Source organism: Oncorhynchus clarkii, chromosome 4, assembly GCF_045791955.1.
Source record: "Oncorhynchus clarkii lewisi isolate Uvic-CL-2024 chromosome 4, UVic_Ocla_1.0, whole genome shotgun sequence".
NCBI classification, from domain to species: Eukaryota; Metazoa; Chordata; class Actinopteri; order Salmoniformes; family Salmonidae; genus Oncorhynchus; species Oncorhynchus clarkii.
Window position 1 is genome coordinate 43,496,604 of NC_092150.1, and position 21,004 is coordinate 43,517,607.

Here is a 21,004-nt window from a genome sequence, read left to right on the forward strand (position 1 = left end):
GTCCACTCTGTTCTTAACATATTCTAGAAATGGGAACAGAAAACATGATTGAGATAAATGTTTCATCGAATCGAAAATTAGCAGAATGTCGGCCAAAATCCGTCTTCCTCTGTCTTCTCCCACTGCCTTGCCACTGATCTTCCTTTCATAACCATATTTGGTGGTGAGTGGAATTGCCTACCGGATGCTTCAGATTTATACGTACGGTGAAAGATCTGTCTCATTGTTCTATCTGTGAGGTTACTGGTGGAGGAGATTTGAGGCGTGTCCCCTCAGCCAACTCCCTCCCTAGAAGCCTCATTTAATTTGTTGTTTTGTGTGGTGCTCTGCTACCGCGTAAAGTGTTCGGACGAATTTGCTGTCAATCTCCGACCAAACTCCACGTATGGTAGGTTGATTAAGGGATCAGTAGGGGTTACCAGTGAGATTAAACTGGGATCTACGGCAAATTAATGCGATATCGCCAGAGTCCTCGGACTTCATGCCATTTTTATGTGCATTTACGTTAGTTTGGTAGCTAGCTAGCCAGCCTATCAGTTAACGCTAACAAGCCACTCAAGAAACTGAAGATGTCCGACTCCGACATAATGTCTTCAACTGAAGACAGAGCCAAGGAGATTTTGAAGGGTTTTAAACTGTATCCTTTTCAATTAATGGTTTGCCTGGTTGCTCACCTATCTAAGTTAGCTGCCGTAGCTAGCTAGCCAGGTGGTGTTGCTTGCTGGCTCTTGCTGCTTGTCACACGTTAAACTAGTTAGTGAACCTAGCTAACTAATATTGTCAGTCTGACAGTTTGACGTTAGCGGGGTTGCTAGTGTCTTTCTGGGCCATCCTGCTTCTAACGTTAGCTGGTTTGCTGGCAAGTTACCTAGCTAGATAACCGGCCTAGCTAGCTAGACACTGCAGTTGTAACGTTATGTGGTACATAACTTTGGATAAATTGACTAACTTCGCTAGTTAGTCAAATTGGACAAGGAGGTAGTGGAACATGCACACAGGTTAGGTGTTAGCTAAATGGGTGCCTTAGCTAGTTAGCTGGCTGGTTCTGACTTGAATTTAACTTGGGTAGCCGTTTGCTGATGCTCCCTGTATCTGTCCATGCATACAGAACAATATTGCTAATTGTCTTACTTTGCCTATTACTTGTACAGGAGAATGCTTTAATATATTTAAACAGCCTGTACAGTGGCTAAAATCAAAAAAATATTATTGAAAATATGTGTCTGACTGGAAGGGTGATCTATACTGAACTTGTTGGACATACCTGGAGCTGTTGGCAGGGCAGAGTGGGAAATCTGACAGTTTACCTCCTGCAATCACCATCTTAGCTCAACAAGCATTTTTAATCATACCATATAGTTAAACCATAGTGGAGCTTGTTTGAAGTACCTTCTGTGGGTAATTTATTTTCATCTCCTAGCTTGGGTGGGAGCCCTCTGGTTTACATAACACAAGCCACTGGTCCCAAAATAGACACAGTAATGCGGACTAGAATAATCACACCTGCGTTGCTTCCACCGGCTTAACATGGACTGAAGGCCCATTATTTAATTCTGCTCTGTACTTTACAAATTTTTTGGTAGTACTAAGGGTATATTCAGTTGAATAGGTAAGAATCCTGACTGTTGTGACAGGCTGTGGATCTGTGTGACCTTCCTTGGGCAGGCTTCATTTTCTAGGCTGGTAATTCTTAAATCCTTGATTTGCAAGGATGGGGATTTGCTGCCTTTATAGTCCTCCTCCTAACAGGTCTGGTGACTGAGTTTAGCGTGTTACCTCTGCTTGGAGCCCTGGCTGCATACACATACTCATTTCAGGACCTTTGTGAAGAAGTTAGGCCTATGCAGTTAAGGGTGGCGGGTAGCCTAGTGGTTAGATCGTTGGGCCAGTAACTAAAAATATGTTCTGCCCCTGTACAAGGCAGTTAACCCACTGTTCCTAGGCCATCATTGTAAATAAGAATTTGTTCTTAACTGACTTGCCTGGTTAAATAAATAAAAACACATGTGGGTTGTAGGTCAAGCTGTTTTGTTTAAGTTGATCCTCCTGAGACCAAGCAATCAATTGTATTCTGAGGAATTGTCAGTCTTTGAACTAAAAACAAAAACTATAGTTGGGTAACCAGCATCGGGTTAATTGTGACTATAACGTCACGAAGGAAATCTGTGGATGCTGCAATTTCTAAGGTTTTTCAGCAAATTAATCTAGAAGTTGTGTATTTATTTGAACTGTGTTGATCAGTGGTGGGCTGATCAAAGTTGTCAATCACTGTGTGCCATATAGTGACTATTTGGTTGAGGTTACAGGAACTCTTGCAATAATGCAATATGCAATAAAGATCATTATAGAAAGTTCAAGAAGTTGCTTCACAGCGGGGAGTATTCAAAGAAAGCACAGGTCCTGCTCCAACTCAGCTTCAGCACCAATTTGCTTGTTTGGATACTGATAAGGGTATCATAGTTGCTTTCAGTTACTACAGGTTCTAAGGCTAGCATAATAGTCACGTTCTTTATAAGTATAACCTGAAAGTGTGCTTAATCAGATTCAAAACTTTGATTCCTGGGAACCGCCTTGCTTCCATAGTACACATGTATTTTATAGGATAACATCAGTAGTCCCTTCATTGCCCTACAGTAGGTCATTGTATGGAGAAAAAAAAACTGCACATGAACACAAGTAGCTAGGTTAATTAGACATGCATCTGACAAAGTCCATACATGACTCCGTTGCGTTCCGTTTCTTGGTATGATGCTACATCGGGCTTCCAGGCCTGTACAGGAACACGGCGCTTCAACATGGCCTCTGTTATATACCTAAGACAGGCAGAGGCTGGCCTCTGAGGAGAATGCAGTGTGTGATGCAGCCACCTTCTGCTTCCCCTGAGTGGACATGACTTGCATGTAATCTGTCCCTGGAACAAACTGATCCACAGAACTATGAACACAAGGACTAGCTAACCAAACAGTGGTAGTCTGAGTTGACGCTGGGCTCTGCTATTTGCTACTTTAGAAGTTTTTCACTGAGTTGAATAAACCATGTTAAACCATTTTAGCTACACTGCTTACTTGGTGAGATCTAGCCTATTCATTTTCATTTCTTATGTCTATTGCATGTGTATTGGTCATGCATTCACGTGTGTTTTTCATCAAGGAGCTACTCTTTAAAAATGGATGGGGCTTTATGGAGGCTAGCATGCCCATAAGGGCTAATTAAGAAGCCTGTGAGTGTTGTGGGACCCCCCCCCCCCTCCCCTGCAGGTCTCCCCTGCTTAGCACCAGGGATGTCTGTATGTGTGATCCAGGAGACATGTCACCTTGTCTGCCACCGGGGCCTAATTGTAGTTGGCTGCAGAATACATTTAAACTTGACTACCCTATCCAGGCCTATTATGAGTTGTCTAGGCCCTAGTCTGACCTTGGAATGTACTGGAAACATTTGGCTTCATAGTTTTTTTGCAGCCAGTTAATGCGCTTAACACGGAGGCCACTTTTACAATTCACATTGAAAAAGTAGCAGCAGCAGCTTGTATTACAGTTAATTCATAAACGGTAAGCTGGGTAGACACTGCTTTGTCCCCCAGACAGTCATTGTCCAGCAGGGCTGACAACTGTTCAATTAATTTGTCTAGGTAACGGCCAACAGCCACTTCACACAAAGCAGCCTCGTCATTTAGTTTGAAAGAGGGTGCCTTTCCAGGCCTATGTTTTCTAAGGAAGTTTCTATTAAGATGAGAAAGCTGCATACTGTGGACTCTGATGATCATTCTAGAAGGATGTGGAAGCTGCTTGGAGGGAGGCAACTGAGCTGTTGGTGGGCCCACTGGGCTGCAGTCAGATTTGAAAGGCTTAAGTGGTTCAAAGCGCCACAAATTTCATCTCACTAAGACGGCCCTACTCTACAGTAGCTTGCTAGCCAAGCTGAGTGCTGAGGTTGCTTGCTTCATGTTTGCGTGTCAACTCCCCCCCCCACCTGCTGTTTTAACATTTGACCATCATTCAGTCAAGGCCCCTATTCCTTTGAAAGAATTTATCCCATGTGGGGAATGACTTGACTGACACTTGTGCTTGACAACCTTTTGTGCCGTGTGTGTTGGGCGGGAGGATGAAGAGCAGCACATATGGTTTTGAGACGGGGGGGGGTTCAGGTGCTTCTGACATAGTACCCTCTAGTTGACACACAACAGCTATGTCTTCCAGTTGGCTTTCTATTCCCAGAGCTGAGTTAGAAATTCTTTGTTCTGTCTGTTAGCACTTGCACCAGCTGGAGTACTGTTACCCACTTGCTTTGGCTTGTACCACATGACCTATTAGAATAGGTTATCTAGTAGTAGCTAAATAATGGGTGGCTTTAAGCCACTAAAATAGGCCACTCCAATAAAAGAACATGGCGTGAGAGCTGGTGTAAATGACTAGGGCCACACATGGCGGCGGCGCTTGAAGATTTTTGGAAGAATGCAAATGGGTATACCTGGCTTCCAATTTTGGCTTTAACACATGCCAGTTTCCCTGTACCCCAAAAAATACTCAGTAACTTAAATGACTAAAACCAGTATGTAGAAAATATAATCTTTGAGAACTAAAAATCACCCTATTGTTTTTCAGTTGGCTGCCACTATCATAGCTTGATGGGTCAGGGTTTCCTGTTACCTTGTGTGCCACCTTGAGAAATACTGCCGTTACTTCATTGATGCACTGAGGGAAATTTGACACTTGCTAAAGACAAAGACAACATATATAGAAGTAACTTGGACAAGGTTACTGCTGTCAAACCTATGACTGTGTAGTATTCCTTGACTCCTGGTCTCCCAGAAACTGGATGAACCTGCGTGATGCTGAGACTGGGAAGGTGCTGTGGCAGGGAACAGAGGACCTGTCGCTTCCTGGGGTTGAACATGAAGGTACTGGATCCTCCAGAGATTACTGTCAGCTTTCCTCCTGGTGTAGAAAATGTATTATTATTATTATTAGGCCATAAGATGACCTCTGTATTTGTAGACAAAGTTTGTAGACAAAATAAATCTTAATTTTAAAGAAGCAAGGCATTTGCAGCAACTGACCACTTCATTAATGACTGTCCATGGTGTCAGTCCTGCTTTGTTGACCACGCCATTCTAACCATCTCAGCAGTCTGCCAGTTTGTCCTCAAGAACTTCAACCCTAACCAATGTCAAAATTAGGCTTGTGTGATACCCCGGTATACGGTATATTTTGAAATACCAACAGAATGATTTTTCAATACCGTAGGGGGGAAAAAGCAGTTTGTGCTACTCCGCTTATAACTAACTATAAGTTGAATATAACATAAGATGTCAAATGTGTTATATCCAGCTCAGGGTTCCAGCTATGCATTTTGTTTGCTGAGTTGCTTGATGTCAAGATCAAGCGTCTTAGTTACAGAATACATTCAATCCCCCCCCCCCCGATCCTGATCCCTGTTGCCTAAATTGTTTTGTGCATATTGTTTTTAAAATAGAAATTGTACCCCTTGTTTGCACATTTGGTAGTACAATTTCTGTACTCTCCGTATGACTGTATGAATCTGGATACCGCCCAACCCTAGTCAAAATTATTATTAATTTACCTTTCCATATAGTTATCAATGTTGTGTATATAAGAGTCTATAGAAAATTCCAGTAGTGAGAAAGTATATTAGAATCTCTTATGTGAGAAAGTACCCTAGGTCTTGGTAAACATCAGGCTGTTGTGTTGAGTGCATCTATTCTCTCCTAATTAGTAGTTTGACTGTCCCATTCATTTCCTTGCAGCTCGAGTCCCCAAGAAAATACTCAAGTGCAAAGCTGTGTCCAGAGAGCTAAATTTCTCTTCATCAGAAAAACTGGAAAAGTTCCATCTTGAACAGAAGGTTTTCTTCAAAGGCCAATGCTTAGAAGGTACTACTCTATTTGATCAGTTTCAATCTTGTTATTATAAATATACTCAATAAGAATGCAATGTCTGTGCATAGTGAATGCACTCATTACATGTATTTTGTGTGTCTCTCCTCTACCTGCAGAATGGTTCTTTGAGTTTGGCTTTGTGATTCCCAACTCCACAAACACATGGCAGTCTTTGATAGAGGCAGCGCCAGAGTCTCAGATGATGCCCGCAAATGTTTTAACGTAAGGATAAGCAACAAATAATAAATGTTGGGCTTTTTGGTCATTCTCCTACAGTTGGGTTGGGCAATTGTTTGTCAGTAGTATACAATATGCACACACTAGGCAACAGCTTGAGTAAGTAATTAGGCTACGCTGAAATATTCCTTAACCTCACTTTTGTATGCTAAACTTGCAGGAAACTGTCATTTCCTTTATGGGACTGCTTTGCCTTATACTTTGCAGCTCATGGTCAGTGTTTGCTGATTTGTAACATTTATTTTTCTCTCCCTTGCAGTGGGAATGTTGTTATAGAGACCAAGTTCTTTGATGACGACCTTCACGTCAGCACCTCCCGGGTACGACTTTTCTACGTCTGAAGAGGAACACTATTTATTTTTTCAACCCTTGGAAGTGGGGAGGACCAGGCATACACTGCTGATTGTTGTTTTTCAGTGGTCACAGGAGGCCATGTTTGAAGGAGTGTATTTGCAATCTACAGTGACAGCAGCACAAAGAAACCAAAATCCAACCAAGGTCACACTGGCTTCTTGTCAGACAAGACTTTTTGTATGTAAATATCTATATATATATATGGGCAATGACAATGCTCATGACAGACAACCATGTAAATTATTTTATTTGTAATTTTTTTTTCCCCTTGTCATTCCAGAAATGTAACCCTAAGATGTACACTGCTCATCACCTTGCATTTGTAATTTTTGCTCTGTTGATGTGGTTGCTGATGTTCTCATTGTTTTCGATTTTTTTTTTATTTTTTAGATGTAACTATGTAATATAGACTGTTTACTACATGAATTATGGATTAAAATATGTCAGAAAGACAAAGCCATAGCTTTTTATTTGTAGTTGACTTAACTATCACCGAATGCATGAACTTCGTCATAAGATATTTTGTCTCCTGGGAGTACATACTTGCCAAGTGAGGCACAAGGTACCTGTGTGAAAGCAGAATTAATCTGTTCATATTTTAACTACAGCCACTCAACACTGATAAACCTGTGGGCTGTTGAAGGTAGTCTCAGCAACACTGCAGATCAATATCTGTAAGAGGACATGGGCCTAACCACAAAGCATTTTTTCCCCTTCCCCACAAGGGCTTAATTGCAGACCAATACTGCCCATGTGGCTGGTCTCAGACAATCCTGCAGGTGGAGGTCCTGGGCTGGCGTGGTTACATGTGGTCTGCAGTTGTGAAGCCAGTTGGCTGTACTGCCAAATTCTCTAAAATGACTGGTTTAGGATAGAGAGATTAACATTCAATTCTCTGGTGGCCATTCCTGCAGTCGGCATGCCAATTGCACAGTCCCTCAACTTCAAACATCTGTGACATTGTGTTGTGTGACAACTTCACATTTTAGTGGCCTTTGTCCCCAGCACAAGGTGCACCTGTGTCATGATCATGCTGTTTCTTGATATGCCACACCTGTCAGGTAGATGGATTATCTTGCGAAAATAAAAACGCTCACTAACAGGGATGTAAAACAAATTTGTGCACACAAAAGAAATACACTTAGTACATATGGAACATTTCTGGAATATTTCAGCTCATGAAACGTGACCACCGATTTGCGTTTATAATTTTGTTCAGTAATATCAAATTAAATGTGCATGTGCCGAACACAACTGGTAGTAGACCTTACAGTGAAATGCATACTTACAAGCCCTTAGCCAACAATGCAGTTCACGAAAATAAAATATTTACTAAATAGTAACAAAATGAGGCAAAATACGCGGGTACTGAGCCAATGTGCGGGGTACAGGTTAGTGAGGTAATTTGTACCTATAGGTTGGGGTAAAGTGACCACATAGATAAACAGTGAGTAGCAGCAGTGTTAAAACGTCATATCACTTGAGTCTACCTTTAACTTTGAATGTACTCCATTGAACACAAGCCAGTTTCATAAAATACCCACAAGAGGGCAGCTATATAAGTTCTAGCTGCATTGAACTCCAAATCCCTGAAAGCCTTTCACCTGAATATGCAAAGACAAAGTTGTCTCTGATGACCATAGAGAGAGAGTGGGCTCTTTGTAGCCGTGTCATTATAGCGTCTGTGACAGCATGGGCAGCGCTATTGAGGCTATCTGCATTTTGAAGTAGTCAATGTTCTCATTGGCTGATCCCTCATGACCCGGTTGGACATGACTCTGACAGGGTCACCAGGAGGGATCAGCCAATGGAGTTGGAAGTCCCGTCTAGTTGACTACATTAAAATTGTGTAAGCCCTCACTGGCATTGCCAATGCTAAAACGTCATTTTGGCCACTAGAAGGCTCTATCATTCTCTATGGTGATGACGCGTTCATTGGTCACGACCTTGGATATCTACTGCAAGCATGGCAAATAAAGAGCCGAACGTGAGTATTTCAAATAGCAACCACACTTACTAAAGACAAAGTTAAGACATACCTTATTATTGTGAAATGAGTTTTGTATTCTACACAAACGTGTGTTATTGCCTTATAACGTTAGACTATGATTTTAAGAGGAGATCGAGGTAGCTAGCTTAGCTAGCAAGCTAACGACGTTAGCTACGCAGGTCGTTATTCTGACTTGCCTATCCTCACTCAGCAACGCTTAACTATGCCAGCTTTCAAACTAAAGCTTGGTCTTTTTTAGATTTCATATGGAAGTGAAGGTTTGCCAATGGCAATTTAGGTAAACAGCTCCCTAACCAACTAGAAAAAGGCCAGTTCTCATGTTGCAAGCTTGGATAACTGATAACTAGTCAAATTTTTAGCTAACTAGTTTCTTGATGAATTATGGTTAAATATTGTCGTTTGGAATAATGTGTGTTTTTCAGCCCTGACTTTTCTTTATTTTCTAAATTGTAGAATAATAGTGAAGACATCAACACATGGAATCATGTAGTAACCAAGATGTGTTAAACAAATCAAAATATATTTGAGATTGATCAAGGTAGGTTACCTTGACGACAGCTTTGCACACTTGGAATTTTCTCAACCAGTTTCACCTCCGTCAAGACAGTTGGAGAAGCATTCCAGATGAAGCTGGTTGAGAGAATGCCAAGTGTGTGCAAAGCTGTCAAGGCAAAGGGTGGCTACTTTGAAGCATCTCAAATATAAAATATATTTTGATTTGTTTAACACCTTTTTTTGGTAACAACATGATTCTTTCTATATGTGTTATTTCATAGTTTTGATGTCTTCACTATTATTCAAAAATGTATAAAATAGTCAAAGAAACGTTGAAGGAGTAGGTGTGTCCAAACTTTTGACTGGTACTGATTATATTAATACATACACTTTTTAAAGAATGCCATTGCGGCCGTGGTGCAACTTAGAAGTTGACCAAAACCCCACGACCAATACATTCTGACCCGTGACATCGTTTTCGAAGTAGACCAATTTGGCCATGGTAACCCTGTTATCATAAAACATGCAGGTGGCTGAGAAAGCTCAACTCCGCCGCCATATAAGAAAACGGAGTTGCGTGTTCGTCAGCTAACATGCAAGTTACTTGCATATCAGTTTATGTGGAAAACATTGGTTTAAGTGCTGCTTAAACTTGATTACTCAAAGACCTGCACAATCCACAGTTTCATAATACATAATAATAAGGGATGCACAATATATCGGTGAACATATCGGAATCGGACGATATTCGCTAAAAATGCCAACATCGGTATCGGCCCGATGTCTAGTTTAACACCGACGTTGAAAACCGATGTCAAAGCTACCGTGCATACCTTTTATAACGTAGGTACATGACGTAAAGACAGCACGTAAAATGTTGCACTACACGTGCAACACAGCATTCCTAACCTAGCCCACAATGTATGTTGTGTGGATCGAGCAGTCAACAAGTCAGGCAGTCATTTGAAAGAGTAAGAATTGCAGTGAGACAACAAAAAAGCTGAATTGAGAACAAATTCTTATTTACAGTGACAGCCCAGCGTGGTCCGGGCCAATTGTGCGCCACCCTATGGGACTCCCAATCACGCCCGGATGTGAAACAGCCTGGATTCGAACCAGGGACTGTAGTGACGCATCTTGCACAGAGATGCTGTACCTTAGACTGCTGCGTCCATGTGTGTGTTAACTATAACTACTAGAATGCTTAAAAGGCTGCTAAAATATCGGTATTGTTTTGTGGGGGGGGGCAAGAAAAATATTGGATATTGTATTGGCCAAAAATGTCATCAGTGCATCACTAACTATAAATGGTCAAGAATATTCGAGATGGAGACAATGACACTGACAGATCTAGGCCACAGTACCCCTTAAGACCACTAGATGGGATAATGGTGATAAATTAGCTGGACATCACAACAAGCCCTCCAAAACACTTAATGTGCAGTGTATTACTGACCTGATGATAAATAAACAGTGGTAAAAGAAGCCTTGTAATATTTTGTGAAAACATAAGCTCTGTCCAATAGCAACAACACATTTTTTTTTTCCCGTCTTCCCAGCGGTTCCTGACAAACCTGAGGGACCTGGCCAGTCGTATGTCTGGCGCGGGGGGCAAGGGAGCAGGAATAGGCCTCAAGCTGCTCATTGGGGCTGGAGCTCTGGCCTATGGGGTCAAAGAAGCTACATTCACAGGTAGGCCTAACCTAGCGTCTGATAGTGAAATGGGTAACACTATTATCACGATAATGAGTGCACTCCTCTAACGTTGTGTGGAATGGTTTGTTCCCAGTGGATGGAGGTCAGAGAGCAATCATCTTCAACAGAATTGGGGGCATGCAGATGGACACAGTGCTGGCTGAAGGACTGCACTTCAGGTAGGCCTACACTCTTACTCTGTCCAGGGGTTTATAATGAAGCCAGGGTTGTCAGTTGGCTCGACGCAATGCAAAGCTAAATTCACATGACCATATTTAACTGAACTGTTTTTGTTGTTCTTCAGGGTACCATGGATCCAGTACCCCATAATCTATGACATCAGAGCCAGGCCCAGGAAGATTGCTTCACTAACTGGAAGCAAAGGTACATGATTGCTGAAATAGGTGGATTAATTTGAATCCAGTATGGATACATGTAGACCAATACATTGTCTAGCAGATCAGTAAAGATGTGAAGCTTTCAGATCAGTAAAGATGGAAGATGAGGTAAAGGAAGATACAGCCCACACTTCTTTCTCCCTGTCTCTCTTACCTCTTTAGATCTGCAGATGATTAACATTGGACTGCGTGTGCTGTCCCGTCCTGTGGCCGCCAACCTGCCTGCCATGTACCAGCAGCTGGGGAAGGACTATGACGAGAGAGTACTACCCTCCATCGTCAACGAGGTGCTGAAGAGCGTGGTGGCTAAGTTCAATGCCTCGCAGCTCATCACTCAGAGAGCACAGGTATGGCAGAGTGACTCGCACAGGTAGCTTAAATCTCATCATTCAGAGAGTACCGGTACTGCCACAGTCTCAGGATTGTATGGTACAAAGGTTGTGTACTAAACCAGTCTCTGCTTTAAAAGTGATTGTCCCTAAAAAGCAACTTCTCGTTTTGAAAATGGCCTACGTGGCGTCGATATGAGTCGGATTGTTTTTTTTCTAGTGTCAAAATTGACGACATGGTGTAAGTAGGATAATTTTGGTCATAAATTCAGTCTTGTCCAAAACTGAGATCTGGGAGATAGGAAAACTTGTATGTTATGGATTGAAGGGTACTGTAACAGTATTTCTTGGGTTGTGTTTATTTCAATCCTACCGACAGCTGGCAGCACCCAAGTAATCATCAATTCAGAGCGCATCTGCACATAACCTGATCGTAATGCCCATGGTCAATTTGGTTTGACATTTGATATCCCTATGGGGTGAGGTTAGTTACCATCAGTGAATTACACAATGTACATGGGACAATATTTTCAAATGTCAATAGCTCTACATTTCAATGAGTAGGTTTACTAATAATTTGATATTAAACTGATTATGGCAGTAGGCAGATTATGCGATATTCATGTAAACACCTTGCTCTGCTTAACTTCATCGGCGTGAGGTCAAAATCGAAGTAAGCATACGCTGATTAAAACACCTTATTTTCTGAGCAATCTTTTGAATTATTGGGACATGTAAACACCTTTATCTGCGTTCCAGCGGGATGTATTTGATCTGCGCATGTGTTAGCACCAGCTGAGCGAGCCTCCCTCTTTAGCACGAGTGAAGTGAGTTCAGAACAACAATGTGTGCGTCTTTAGGAGTAATTTTCACATACAAACTTTGGATCACTACTGGCTGTAAGCAAACGAGTGATGGGTGTTTAGAGCAATACAGGCTGTATCTAAGGCTCAGCCAATCGTTTACATAACAGAATGCAGCACGCAACTGAAGAGAGAAGAGACAACCCATTTGCTAGTTTCCAGATCAGCGCGCACTCTGGAAATACAGCGGGGTAGTGTGGAAAGGCAGTTTGTCAGTTACAGCAGCCCGTCCCCTAAACGATAACGAAGAGGTAGGTGAGAAGCCTGACCACGGAGACGAGGGTGATGAAGCGTACTTCATGAGCTGTTACCAAAAAACCATTGGCATTGGGAAAGTTTGAGGTGGTGGACCAAGTATTGTTAGCATTGTTAATTATCTTGCTTGCTGGATCGAATTCTCTGTTAGCTAGCCAGAGAAATGTTGAGCAACATTAGCCAACTTAACTGATCAAATAATTGAGTTTATGGTGTGAAAATTAGATGGCTAATAAAGTCAGATGCGCTAACGTTAGTAACCTAACCAATTCGCTAAAGTATTAACTGGTATGCGACTATTTGCCGTTCCTCAAGTTATAAAGCCTTAGTTGCTTATTGGACCCTAGCAATCTGTGTGAAATGTTAGCTAGTTATCTGTGAACTGATGTTTTCCCTCTACAGTATGTGGTTAATTTTCAGAATGAGAGAATTAGGTGAAAATGAGACGTTGCTTGTTAAACAAGTGGATTCATGGATGAAGTGTAGCTGGAGCTGGGCCTGGCTTAAGCTGGATGCCGCTATAGAGGTGAAAGGAACACTACACACTTTCCCTCTTTCTCACTTTTTCAATACAGTAGATGAAAGGGGGTATGCCAGGCTCTCTGCCTGAAAGAGATCAATTATGCCAGCAAAGGGTATCATACGCTGCTGGCACATTGTAGAACAGATGTCCACTGGCAGAATGTGTAGTCTAAAGATATTGCTTTTGTTGTGTTGAATTTGACAGTAACACTTGTGAGTGAGGGGGATTGTACTTTTTTTTTTTTACTTAGTGAATGTTATTTTTTCACACATGTAGCCTTGTGCTCTTGATCTATGTCTACTATAGTGGCCACTATAATAGAGCAAAAATAGAATTCCTGTTTTATTCTATTTCTACTTAAGATATCTTTTCCCCAAGTGCAATATTTATATTATAAAAGCTTTCATGGCTAACTGCAATATTAAAGTATTGTTTTTTTCTCAAGACTTGATTGTCATTTGCAGGCACTCAAGGCAACAAATAACATTGGATTGCTTTCTTTACATTTTTTTTTAGCTGTGAGTTAGGTTCACATTAACCAATTTCATTTGTTTTACACAGAGACTGATCATGTAGATCATATTATTTGTTTAATTAGTTAACTTCTTTGGGGTAGGGGGCAGTATTTTTACGTCCGGGTGAAAGCGTGCCCAGAGTAAACTGCCTGCTACCCAGGCCCAGATTCTAGGATATGCATATTATATTAGATAGAAAACACTCTGAAGTTCCTAAAACTGTTTGAATGATGTCTGTAAGTATAACATAACTCATATGGCAGGCAAAAACCTGAGAGAAAAATCCAACCAGGAAGTGGGAAATCTGAGGTTTTTAGGTTTTCAAGTCTTAGGCTATCCAATATACAGTGTATGTGGGGTCATATTGCACTTCCTAAGGCTTCCACTAGATGTCAACAGTCTTTAGAACCTTGTTTCAGGCTTCGACCCTGAAGTGGGAGAGAATGAGAGCTGACTGAGTCATGGGTCTGCCAGAAGGCCATGTTCTCAGTCAGGCGCACGCCTGTGAGTTAGCTCCGTTCCCTTTTCATTTCTAAAGACAAAGAAATTCTCCTTATTAAAGATTTATGATAAAAACATCCTAAAGATTGATTATATTCATCGTTTGACATGTTTCTACGAACCGTAATATAACTTTTTTGACTTTGTCTGGGCCTATTGCCTGCGCATTTGGATTACTGTACTAAATGCGTGAACAAAAAGGAGGTATTTGGACATAAATGATGGACTTTATCGAACAAAACTAACATTTATTGTGGAACTGGGATTCCTTGGAGTGCATTCTGATGAAGATCATCAAAGTTAAGTGAATATTTATAATGCTATTTCAGACTTTTGTTGACTCCATAACATGGCGGGTATCTGTATTGCTTGTTTTGGTCTCTGAACGCTGTACTCAGATTATTCCATGGTGTGCTTTTTCCATAAAGCTTTTTTGAAATCTGACACAGCGGTTGCATTAAGGGGAAGTGTGTCTTTAATTCCATGCATAACACTTGTATTGTCATCAACATTTATGTTGAGTATTTCTGTAAAGTGACGTGGCTCTCTGCACTTTCACCGGATGTTTTGGAGGTAAAACATAACACGTCAATGAAAACAGAGATTTTTGGATATGAACTTTATCGAACAAAACATACACAATACATGTAACGTGAAGTCATATGAGTGCCATCTGATGAAGATCATCAAAGGTTAGTGATTAATTTTATCTCTATTTCTGCTTTTTGTGACTCCTCTTTTTGGCTGGAAAAATGGCTGTTTTTTTGTGACTAGGTACTGACCTAACATAATCGCATGGTATGCTTTTGTCATAAAGCCTTTTTGAAATTGGACACTGTGGTGGGATTAACAAGTTTATCTTTAAAATGGTGTATAATACAATGTATGTTGAAGGAATTTTAATTATGAGATTTCTGTTTGAATTTGGCGCCCTGCACTTTCACTGGATGTTGGTCAGGTGGGATGTTAGCGTCCCATGTATCCTAGAGAGATTAAAACCTGTATTTCCCATAGCAGGGATTTATTATTTTTTTGCACGTTTCAGTGCCGTTTTGAGCCCTCTACAGTAGAGGTCGACCGATTAATTGGAATGGCCGATTTTAATTAGGGCCAATTTCAAGTTTTCATAACAATCGGTAATTGCCGTTTTTGGACACCGATCATGGTCGATTACATTGCACTCCACGAGGAGACTGTGTGGCAGGCTGACTACCTGTTATGTGAGTGCAGCAAGGAGCCAAGGTAAGGTGCTAGCTAGCATTTAAAAAAGCATTATAAAAAAAACAATAAATCTTAACATAATCACTAGTTAACTACACATGGTTGATATTACTAGTTCATCTAGCTTGTCCTGCGTTGCATGTAATCGATGCGGTGCCTGTTAATTTATCATTGAATCATAGCCTACTTCGCCAAACGGGTGATTTAACAAGTGCATTCGTGAAAAAATCACTATTGTTGCACCAATGTGTACCTAACCATAAACATCAATGCCTTTCTTAAAATCAATACAGAAGTATATATTTTTAAACCTGCATATTTAGTTAAAATAAATTCATGTTAGCATGCAATGTTAAACTAGGGAAATTGTGTCACTTCTCTTGCGTTCATTGCCACACAGTCAGGGTATATGCAACAGTTTGGGCCGCCTGGCTCGTTGCGAACTAATATGCCAGAATTTTACATAATTATGACATAACATTGAAGGTTGTGCAATGTAACAGGAATATGTAGACTTATGGATGCCACCCGTTAGATAAAATACGGAACGGTTCCGTTTTTCACTGAAAGAATAAATATTTTATTTTCGAAATGATAGTTTCCGTATTTGACCATATTAATGACCTACTGTGTATTTCTGTGTTTTATTATGTTATAATTAAGTCTATGATTTGATAAAGCAGTCTGACTGGGCGGCGGTAGGCATTCATTCAAACAGTACTTTTGTGCGTTTGCCAGCGTTGTTTATGACTTCAAACCTATCAACTCCCAAGATTAGGCTGGTGTAACCGATGTGAAATGGCTAGCTAGTTAGCGGGGTGTGCGCTAATGGCGTTTCAAATGTCACTCACTTGGAGTAGTTGTTCCTCTTGCTCTGCAAGGGCCGCTGCTTTTGTGGAGCGATGGGTAACGATGCTTCGAGGGTGGCTGTTGATGTGTTTCTGGTTCGGGGCGAAGAGAGGGATGGAAGCTATACTGTTACACTGGCAATACTAAAGTGCCTATAAGAACATCCAATAGTCAAAGGTATATGAAATACAAATGGTAGAGAGAAAAAGTCCTATAATAACCTCAACCTAAAACTTCTTACCTTGGAATATTGAAGTCTCATGTTAAAAGGAACCTCCAACTTTCATATGTTCTCATGTTCTGAGCAAGGAACTTAAACGTTATCTTTTTTACATGGCACATATTGCACTTTTACTTCTCCAACACTTTTGTTTTTGCATTATTTAAACCAAATTGAACATGTTTCATTATTTATTTGAGGCTAAATTGATTTGATTGATGTATTATATTAAGTTAAAATAAAAGTGTAATTGTCATTATTACAAATAAACATATTTTTTTAATCGGCCGATTTGAATCGGTATTGGCTTTTTTTGGTCCTCCGATATCCTGTATCGGTATCGAAAAAATCATAATCGGTCGACCTCTACAGTTTGCATCCCTGTAAAAGATGTGCAATATGAAAATATTTTCCCATTTACATTGTGTAATTTATTGACAGTCCCTAACAATCCCCAGAGATGGGCTATAAAATGTCAAACCAACTTTGCCATTGTGAAGCTAATTGGCGAAAGAAGTTGGTTAGCGCAAGCTAGCTAGCCTCGGGGACTTTGACACGACCTGTTTCGACTGTTTCAAGTTGTCTAGAAGGGACACTCACATTATCCCCCAAAACAACTCTTGTTTGGCTTCAATCATGGACGCTGCATTTCATAATGACCAAGCTGGAAAAACGAGGCCAAATCAGGAAGTTCAGACCCCTTTAAAATGGACTGAAACGTGAACCAACATTTTTTTTTTTGCCCTTTTCTTGTCTGTAACCGTATGTGTGCTGTGTAGGTGTCATTGTTGATTCGCCGAGAGCTGTTTGAGAGAGCCAAAGACTTCAACATTATCCTGGATGACGTAGCCATCACAGAGCTGAGCTTCAGCAGAGAGTACACAGCTGCCGTAGAGGCCAAACAAGTTGGTATGTATCTGCCACATATTGTGTGCGCATGTGTTGGGGTGTATACGGCTGTCTGTGGATGCATACTTGCCTGTTTTTATATTTTTTTCTGTGTGTGGGTTAGTCAATGCACTAATGTGTGTTAGTAGATTGTGTGTGCACGCGTGGAGTTTAAACAAAGCTTGTGTGTCTCCGCAGCCCAGCAGGAGGCACAGAGAGCCCAGTTCTACGTGGAGAAAGCCAAACAAGACCAGAGACACAAGATTATCCAGGCGGAGGGAGAGGCAGAGGCTGCCAAGATGGTAAAACATTAACCTGACCATAACCTTTGGACGACCTGTCCCCTCGTCTTCACATGACCTTGCACGAACTCAAACACCAGGATGATTATTCTAGTCAACAATAGTTTTTTATTTACTTTAGCATGTTATATGATTCTGGCTCTGTGTTTGTTGTAGTTGGGACAAGCAGTGACTAAGAATCCTGGATACCTGAAGCTTCGACGAATTAGAGCTGCCCAGGCCATTGCTAAGACGGTGAGTTCTTCATAAAGGAACTGGATATCAGTGACTGTCATGATAATTGTACAGAAATACTTTATTAATTATGTATTGAGGGGATAGTTACTCATCCCCAGAGACTCTGTAATGTTATTGTCCTAATCAGACATTGTTTCAGTAAGAATGGGGTCAGTCATTTTAGCAGCCTGTGTTTGTTGTGGCTGTTTGGTTCTCATTGCAATGGTAACCCACAGTGCAGTTAGCTGGTTATATCAGTATCATTATGGCTGAAGGATGGCTATTTCCCTTATGCTACGAGCTGCTACAAGACTAGTTCTGTGACGCTTTGTTTTCAACTGTGTTTTGTGTCTTTGTGTATTGTCTTTCAGGTGGCAACGTCCCAGAACAAAGTGTACCTTTCCGCAGACAACCTGGTCCTTAACCTTCAGGATGACTCTTTTAACAAGTATGTTTCTCTTAGCTTCACTTTCTCATATCATCATGCCCTAGTCTGGCTCTGTCCTCTCTTGCATGGCTCAACACCGCCCAGATGGTTTGTTTCAGTTGCCTCAAGCAAGGTTAGAAATGTTGAATGTTCACATCCATAGTTTTGAACACTGTAGTGCAGTACAGGTGCTGGGAGAAATCAATGGCATTATTGAAAAAGTGCAGGAATGCATTATCACATTTCCCATGGAAAAGTAGGAATTCCACCAAAATCCCTAAAGATGCCCTAAGTTTTTTTTGAAGCAACTCCATACTGGCATTAATGGTAGCTTGAAGAGAACATGATTTTTTTTAGCAAAAACATGTCTAATGACTGCTCTTCTCACATTGGAAGACCACAGAGAGCCACAAGTAGTAAATGCTACTTGTTCTTAAAACATTTTTAAACATTTTGTTACGCGTGCCCTAATAAACACGACCCTGGTTTTTGCTCTCCATCTCACTGCTTTTGCCTGGTCACTGGAGTGGATATGACTAGTCAGACTGTATCACACTGAAATAGTTCCTGGCTTATCTTAATGTTGCCAAGGATCTTCAATGTCAATATGTAACTGTTCACAGAAACTGAGACAGGACCTGGTGCCAAATGCCGGTCGTTCATTCCTCATACATGTTATATTATACAGTTGAGAATAAGACAGAAAAACCTGGGAGTACCATATGTTCAGCAAAGCAACCAATCCACCCCGTGCATATTGATGCACTTTTGACTGAAATCAGTCTTGTCAGAGCCTTGGAAAAACCGTTAAAAATCATACTTTTTCCTCTGACGCTATCTCTCGTTGTCATCCCTGTACTTTTTAGAGCACTTTGAATATTATATACATTTTCTTTTTTACAGTATCATTAACACCTACAACCCCCTTTTGCTTGTGTTTCAGTCTATCACTGGGAAAGAAGTAGGCTCTAGCATTCCACCTGTCTGAGGCTCCATCCACAGCTAAGACCAGTTTGTCTCTGTCTGTCCAACTGCCTATATCTCTGATTGTATAACCAAGTGGCTTACCAACTCACTGGAGAAGACTCTAAAGCATCGGATTGCTCTGTAAAGTTGACCTATGGGGCTCGTGCTGTATGCATGACATGGCTAGGGCCAGGCGGAACCTGCAGTGATATAATATCTTCATGGTCAACTCCAGAAACGATCTGAAATCAATGTTTGTGGATTCAAACCAAATAGCACTAGCCTATAAGCTGCTTTGTTATTAATAAGTTGTGCAGATGATGCTGTAATGATATAGATAAGGAACTCTACTTGTTATGTCTGGCCCTAGATGTGTACATGTGTTTTGAGGACAGCAGGACTCTTGGGGAATCAAATGCATCAGTTTGATTGGACAAATGCTGTACTGGAATGGTGTATTCAAAAAATAAATACTTTTTGAAGATGTGCTTGTAAAATGAAGGTGAAATGATGACTTAGTCTTATTTTTTTATGCAACTGCACTGTTTATGGCTTACTAGTTTGAAGTGGAAAGGAAGGCAGCAGATTGAGACATGACTGAAAATAAAGGGACAGCACAAATGTCTTGCTTTTATTTCATAATGCCTTTTCACATGACCTAATGTGTGGGTGCATGCAGGTACATTTGTTATGTAAGGAAAGTACTCTTACAAAATGTCTAGTTTTTTTCTCTCCAGTTTCTGAGAAATGATATGTTTCCGTGACTTAATCAGACATCTTAGATAACAGTACAGCCTGTTATTGTACTAGGTATCTTTAGCTATACATTTACAATGACATTAAAGTCTACATGACTGCTCCTCTGGATTGAATGTGTTACTGCCATATGCTTCCCTGGTGACCTATGAGATGGGAATCGAACAGAGTGCATTCGGAAAGTATTCAGACCTCTTCCCCTTCTCCACATTTTCTTACGTTACAGCCTTATTCTAAAATTGATTCAATTTGTTTTCCCCAATCTATACACAATACCCCATAATGACAAAGTGAAACAGGTTTAAAAAAACAAACAAATGCCCTATATAAATAAGTATTCAGACCCTTTGCCATGAGACTAGACATTTTAATTGCTGTAGGGATGTTTTTCAGCGGCAGGGATTTGGAGACTAGTCAGGATCGAGGGAAAGATGAACGAAGCAAAGTATAGAGATCCTTGATGAAAACCTGCTCCAGAGCGCTCACGGCCTCAGACTGGGGCAAAGGTTCACCTTCCAACAGGATAACAACCCTAAGCACACAGCCAAGACAATGCAGGAGTGGCTTCGGGACAAGTATCAATGTCCTTGAGTGGCCCGGACTTGAACCCGATCGAACGACTCTGGAGAGACCTGAAAAAAGCTGTGCAGCAACGCTCCCCATCCAACCTGACCGAGCTTGAGAGGATCTACAGAGAAGAATGGGAGGGAACTCCTCATTTATAGGTGTGCCAACCTTGTCGCGTCATACCCAAGAAGACTGAAGGCTGTAATAGCTGCCAAAGGTGCTTCAACAAAGTACTGATTAAAGGGTCTGAATACTTATGTAAATGTGATATTTCTGTTTTTTTTTTTTTTTTATATATATATTTGCAAAAATGTATAAAACCTGTTTTTGCTTTGTCATTATGGAGTATTGTGTGTTGCTTGATTAATCAAGTTCTGACATAACAAAATGTGGAAAAAGTCCAGGGGTCTGAATACTTTCCGAATGCACTACATGTAGAATATTTTTCTTTCACTTAAACATTTTCTTTCTGCTTCTGAATCTGGACCCCACTGCTCCCCTTCTATGGGCTGCATAGCAT

General features: G+C 40.9%; 2 protein-coding genes across 2 annotated transcripts; both read left to right on the forward strand.

Annotated features, from left to right (window-relative positions):
- Positions 1-254: 254 nt before the first annotated feature.
- On the forward strand, positions 255-6,943 carry LOC139407704 (retinal rod rhodopsin-sensitive cGMP 3',5'-cyclic phosphodiesterase subunit delta-like). Its single transcript, XM_071151554.1, has 5 exons — positions 255-637; positions 4,809-4,897; positions 5,765-5,890; positions 6,013-6,118; positions 6,393-6,943. Exons 1-5 carry the CDS (start codon positions 570-572, stop codon positions 6,472-6,474), a joined length of 471 nt encoding a protein of 156 aa, XP_071007655.1. The 5' UTR covers positions 255-569; the 3' UTR covers positions 6,475-6,943.
- Positions 6,944-8,142: 1,199 nt separating this feature from the next.
- Positions 8,143-19,783, forward strand: LOC139406832 (prohibitin-2-like). The gene is made up of 10 exons (XM_071149904.1): positions 8,143-8,474; positions 10,553-10,685; positions 10,783-10,867; positions 10,993-11,072; positions 11,249-11,433; positions 17,142-17,271; positions 17,449-17,552; positions 17,709-17,786; positions 18,140-18,216; positions 19,139-19,783. The coding sequence occupies exons 1-10, from the start codon at positions 8,454-8,456 to the stop codon at positions 19,158-19,160; spliced, it is 915 nt and encodes a 304-aa protein (XP_071006005.1). The 5' UTR covers positions 8,143-8,453; the 3' UTR covers positions 19,161-19,783.
- The last annotated feature ends 1,221 nt before the right edge of the window (positions 19,784-21,004 follow it).